This window comes from Giraffa tippelskirchi, chromosome 10, assembly GCF_054371585.1.
Source record: "Giraffa tippelskirchi isolate mGirTip1 chromosome 10, T2T-mGirTip1v1.2.pri, whole genome shotgun sequence".
Taxonomy (NCBI): Eukaryota; Metazoa; Chordata; class Mammalia; order Artiodactyla; family Giraffidae; genus Giraffa; species Giraffa tippelskirchi.
The window spans coordinates 20,957,794-20,964,053 of NC_137284.1; the positions used below are offsets into that span (position 1 = coordinate 20,957,794).

The 6,260-nt window shown below is 44.4% G+C and overlaps 1 protein-coding gene across 1 annotated transcript; it reads right to left on the reverse strand.

The window, feature by feature from the left end:
• Nucleotides 1-4,445: 4,445 nt before the first annotated feature.
• Nucleotides 4,446-5,375, reverse strand: LOC145522402 (olfactory receptor 8A1). The gene has a single exon (XM_081531144.1). It carries the CDS (start codon nt 5,373-5,375, stop codon nt 4,446-4,448), a length of 930 nt encoding a protein of 309 aa, XP_081387270.1.
• Between the last annotated feature and the right edge of the window lie 885 nt (nt 5,376-6,260).

A 6,260-nucleotide genomic window follows, 5' to 3' on the forward strand; every position in this document is an offset into this window, starting at 1 on the left:
CATCATCTTTTTTTCTTCTTGTTTATTAAGCACTGATATTTATTTTTTATTTATTTACTAAGCCACACCATGCTGCGTGTGGGATCTTAGTTCCCTGACCAAGGATTGAATCTGAGCCCCTTGTGCTGGAAGGACAGAGTCTTAAGCACTGGATGGCCAGGGAAATCTCAAGGCAGCATTTTTTTTTTTTTTAATTTTTTTTATTTGGCTGTGAACTCTTGACTGCAGCATGTGGGATCTAGTTCCCTGACCAGGAAACGAACCCTGCATTGGGAGCATGGCGTCTCAGCCACCAGACCACCAGAGAAGTCCCACCAAGGCATCATCTTTGATGAGGACTTGTCCAAAGTTCCAGTATCTGCAGACTCAACTCAGTCCTGATCACATTCTCTTTCTCTTCTTCTCTCTTTTCACCCTCCCCTTCCTCAGCATTCAGAGCAAACCATGCAGTTTGAGTGCTGCTCTTTTTATGGGACTTTGAAGGAGATTGTCTTAGTTTTCTGGGCAAGCCCTCCATTTCCTTGACCTGGACTCCAACCTTGCCTCTTACTAGCCTCCTCCCCAGGAACTGAATCTGACTGCGGCCCTGTCGTATATGGAAGGAGCCCCAGGAAGCAGGAGAACGTGTTCCCTCCTGCCTTTCCTCTCCTAGTTCCTGTGCCTCATTCACCTATGACTCCTTACCCTCCCTGCCTTACCAAACACACAGGTTCGCTCTTCTCCACAGAGCCTGTGCAGTAAACCTTCCTCTGTCCAGGTCAGGTGTACCTTCCAGTCCCAGCAGCACAGGGCAGGGAAGGACAGGACCCAGGAGAGCTAGGATTAAGATTGGCAGGGACACAGCTTCACCCACCTCCCCCATATGTACCTGTAGAGAGATTTGTTTTAAGCAGTTGACTCACATAATTGTGGGGCCTGGCCAGTCCAAAATTTGTCGGGCATCCTGGCATCTTGAAAATTCAGGTAACAGTTGATATTTTAAAAAATTTTATTTTATTTATTTTTGGCTGTGCTGGGTCTTCTTTGCTGAGTGGGCTTTTCTCTAGTTGTGGCAAGCGGGGACTCCTCTCTAGTTGCGGCGTGCAGGCTTCTCATTGCGGCGGCTTCTCTTGTTGTGGAGCATGGACGCTAGGGTGTGCCAGCTTCAACAGTTGCAGCACGTGGCCTCAGTAGTGGTGGTTCCTGGGCTCTAGAGCACAGGGCCAATAGTTGTGGCACACAGGCTTAGCTGTTCCAGGGCATGTGGGATCTTCCTGGATCAGGGATCGAACCCATGTCTGTTGCTTTGGCTGGCAGATTCTTTACCACTGATCCTCCAGGGAAGCCCTGACAGTTTTTGTTAGTTTTGAATTTCAATCCCATCAGGTAGGCAAGCTGAAAACTCAGGCAGGATTCTATGTTACAGTCTTGGGGTGAAATTCTTTCCTGTCCGAGAAACTTCTTTGCTTTTTAAGGCCTTCAACTGTTTGAATGAACCTACTCACCTTAGGGAGGATAATCTACTTTACTTGAAGTCAACTGGTCATGATGTTAATCACACCTACAAAATACTTTCACAGCAGGATCTAGACTAGCATTTGATCAAACAGCTGGACCCATAGCCTAGCCAAACTGACACATAAAACTAACCATCATGGTCTGCCCTTTGTCAACTAGGCACCCACACACATCTCCCTTAATCATACTGATGTCTGTATAAAGATAAAGATAATAACAACTCCAACTTCCATCTAACACTATATGACCAAGTTGACACATGAGATGAACAATCACACCACTCTCCCCCAAAGCTCTCCCCAAAGCTCTTCAGTAGACTCAGTGATTTATCCATAATCTCACCCGTTGTGTTGTTTAGTCACTCTGTCGTGTCGGACTCTTTGTGACCCCGTGGACTGTAGACCACCAGGCTCCTCTGTTCATGGGATTCTCCAGGCAAGAACACTGGAGTGGGTTGCCTTTTCCCTCTTCAGGGGATCTTCCCAACCCAGGGATCGAACCCAGATCTCCTGTATTGGCAGGTGGATTCTTTACTGCTGAGCCACCAGGAAACCCTATAATCTCACCTACCTTTCCCTAAATATACTTGGGTTTTCTGCACCTCCATGTCTTTTTTCATGCTGTTTTCTCGGCTTGGGTCCCTCCCCCATCCTACGCGATCACCTACAAATCATTCAGGACTCAGAGCAATGAGTTATCAGCACTTCATAAACCTGACAGGACTTGTCTCAGTGAAGACTGAGATTAAAATAAAGGTATTGCCAGTTATCTGTCATGAAAGTAAAGACATACCTTAAGCATTTAATAATTTGAAAACAAAATCATAAAATAAATTTTACAAAATGGATAATGGACTGCTCCTTGTATTGATTACATACAGCACCTTAACAGACAGCAAAGAGGGTGTGTGTGTGTGTGTGTGCCTTCCTCTGCTATAACAGTGACTCTTTAAAAAATAAATGTTAACTATGTTGCATGTTAAATATTTAAACAATAATGATGCCATTAGCTTCATGTAGCTTTGGAAATTGGAGAAGGAAATGGCAACTCACTCCAGTGTTCTTACCTGGAGAATCCCAGGGACGGGGGAGCCTGATGGGCTGCTGTCTATGGGGTCGCACAGAGTCGGACACGACTGAAGCGACTTAGCAGCAGCAGCAGCAGCAGCTTTGGAAATAATTTTGGGGATGTAAAATTATTGTAAGACATTTTCCACCAAAATTGAGGCCCCCATGGTGGGGGCTTCCAGTGCTAAAAGAGGTAAAGCGGCAGGCAAAGCTGGTGAGCTGGACACTCTAGTGTCATCTTTCCTTAGTTATACTGAATAAGTTGCCTATAAATGTGGAGATTAGGGCAGAGGAGGAAAGGTAAGGATCTGAGGAATGGGTTTCAAGAGGTATTTGAAATTAGAAGAGCACAATTAGGGCGGGATTAGTAACACTGTTCAGAGGGAGCACCAGCCTAAAGCAAAGGGGATGACTGAGAGCCAAGAGTGGGGGCTCCAGAGTCACTTAGACTTGGGTTTGAATCCCAGGGTCTTTGTTTACCAGCTGTATGACCTTGGGCTAGTTACCACACTAAATACCACAGTAAACGGGGAAACAATGGTACCGAACTGTTGTGAAGTGTAATTGAAATATGGCATAAAAAGCATTTAGGAGAGTTGTGTGGCTAAGAATAAGTGTCCAAAAACATGTTAGTGGCTGGCATTATTATTATTGTGACTAAGAAAGTCACATAGAGGGATAAGGTAGAAGTTCTTGGGGGAGGAATAAGTAGGGAGGAGTCAGGAGTCAAAGAGAGGAGAGGAGGAAGTCTGGATGAGAAAGCTCTGGGCATCGCTTCTTGGTCACTCTCAGATCCACCTCTCTGCCTTGTGTACTCCCAAGTGCAAAAAAGTGGCAACTAGGTTGAGAAATACCTTCTACACAGAAGAAAACTAAACAGTGAATGACTCTCAAACTCACTGCTGAAAGTTTAATTTTTATTGATATGTAGTTGATTTACAATATTATATTTTTTTCCAGATGTACAGCATTTTTATAGATGACTCCAATGGTGACCCACTCCAGTATTGTTGCCTCAGAAATCACATGGACAGAGGAGCCTGGCAGGCTACAGTCCATGGGGTCACAAAGAGTCGTACCTGACTTAGCAACTAAACCAGCATTTAAAGTTACTATAAACTGATGTCTTTATATCTCTGTGCTATAAAATACATCTTTGCTGCTTATTTACTTTATACATAGTAGTGTTTCTTAATCCCATTGCCCTAGTGTCCCTCCCTCCAGTAGCCACTGTTTATTCTCTTTATCTGTGAATCTGCGAAAGTTTAAAATTGATGTTAAATTACAATTAAGAGAGTAGAGTTCTACCATAGGACTTAGGATAGAGAAAATGTTTCCTAAATGAGAGAAATGACATTAAAATCATCTGGTTCTAAATAGATCTGAGAGTAGAGAGAGGGAAGGAAGGAAGAGGGAAGGAGGCAGGAGAAGTCACCCAGACATTCAGAGAAGGGACTGTATCTCATCCCATGTGGCGAGCATTCACAGGGGTTCCCTCTGGGATTCATAACAACTTATTTTTTTTTCTTTTTTTTAATTTTAAATTAATTTATTTGTTTTAATTGGAGGCTAATTACTTTCAATATTGTAGTGGTTTTTGCCATACATTGACATGAATCAGCCATGGGTATACATGTGTTTCCCATCCTGAAGCCCCCTCCCACCTCCCTCCCCATCCCATCCCTCAGGGTCATCCCAGTGCATCAGCCCTGAACACCCTGTCTCACACACTGAACCTGGATTGGCAATCTATTTCACATATGGTAATATACATGTTTCAATGCTATTCTCTCAAATCATCCCACCCTCGCCTTCTCCCATAGAGTCCAAAAGTCTATAACAACTTATTTTTAAATTTGAACAAGAATGATGACATTTGCATCAAAGCAATTTTCCCCCCAGAGTTTTCTGCATGGCAGCCTTTACCTCCTTATTCCTCAAGCTATAGATCAGGGGGTTAAGCATGGGGATCACTGTGGTGTAGAACACAGAGGCCACGTTCTCCTGGGCCAGGGAACTGGCCGTGGAGGGTTTCAAGTACATGAATGCGGTCGTTCCATAGAAAACCCCCACAGCTGCAAAGTGGGAGCTGCATGTGCTGAAGGCTTTGGACCTTCCCTCTGTGGTACTGATGCGGAGGATACTGGACAGGATGAAGGCATAGGAAATTAGGACTGTTAGGCCAGTAACTACAATGTTGAATCCAGCCAAAAAGAAGACTGTCATCTCAATGTCATAGGTGCTAGAGCAGGAAAGTTTCATCAGGGGAACAATATCACAGAAGTAATGACTGATGAGGTGTTCACAATAGGGCAGATTCAACATGAGGCCAGTCTCTATGGTTGAGCCAATGAGCCCCATGGTATAGACCCCAACCACCAGCAGGGAGCAGACTCCATGAGACATGACGATGTTGTAAAGCAAAGGTCTGCAGATGGCAACATAGCGGTCATAGGCCATCACTGTCAGCATGTAACACTCAGCAACAACAAACACAATGAAGAAGTAAAGCTGGGACATGCACGCTGCATAGGAGATGGCGTTCTTCTCTGACACAAAGTTCACCAGCATCTTAGGGGTAGTGACAGAGGAGTAGCAGAGATCCACAAAGGACAGGTTGCTGAGAAAATAGTACATGGGGGTGTGAAGCTGAGCGTTCAGACAAATCAGGGTTATCATGCCCAGGTTCCCTACCATGGTGATGGAATAGATCCCAAGGAAGAGGAAGAAGAGGGGGAGCTGGAGCTCTGGTTGACTTGTTAAACCTCCAAGAATGAACTCTTTCACTGTAGAGTGATTTTCTGCAGCCATTCTACTCTGGTTGGGGGACCTGTGTGAGGTGAGAGAAGAACTACATGAAAGGCTGCTTCTTGCACTGCTTGATGAAGCTAGTTTTGAGAATATGGGCCAGCTGAGCGATCCTGGTGTCTTTCCTGATGAATATTCCCTCATCCTGCTGTTTGTTTTGGGAAGAATACAAGACACTGAGTATTTCAAAGATGAGCCAAAAAGAGGGCAAGATCTGGAGCTGCTGTCACTTTCACGTTTCTCAAATAGCCTAGCACAGTGGGTCTGGCAACCCACTCCAGTATTCTTGCCTGGAGAATCCCCATGGGGCTTAAAGAACTTAATGCAAAATAGAACCAAATGTTAATATTCTGTATCAACAACATTTGATGCAATATGATCAAAAGATTGAAGTCCAACACTTAGCATAGCATCTGGTGTTTAACAGGTCCTGCTCAGTAAGTATTTGTTGAATACTCTAGGACCAGATTTTTTTATGCAACCCAAACTTTCAGATCCAGTATGAGATATTATTTGAAAATCTGTGTTCTCACTTTCTTGCTGACTTTTAAAGTTTTTCCTTAGAGATGGAAAAAGATTCCTGAGGATGGAAAAAATTTTTAAAGTATCGTACCCCGTGCCAATTCACTGGTCTGGTAAGGACTGTATCAATCTAGTCTCATCAGCCCTGGTTGAAAATCTATGTGGATACATGTATGGGCCTGGACTTTAGCACAACCCATCCACCCAAAGCATTTGTGGGTCCAGCAGGCAGATCTTACTTCCATTGGCCTCTTGAGTCCTAAAACGACAGTGTGAGGCTGTGGTCCCTGGAAGCCTGACTCCTTAGCTACAACATAGCTCCTCTGACAGAGATGTCCAGGCCCTCCCTTGGAAGCTGATCCCATT

Excerpts from the sequence above, each read along its gene's own strand:
- LOC145522402 (XM_081531144.1), bottom strand. The coding sequence starts at position 5,375 with ATGGCTGCAGAAAATCACTCTACAGTGAAAGAGTTCATTCTTGGAGGT.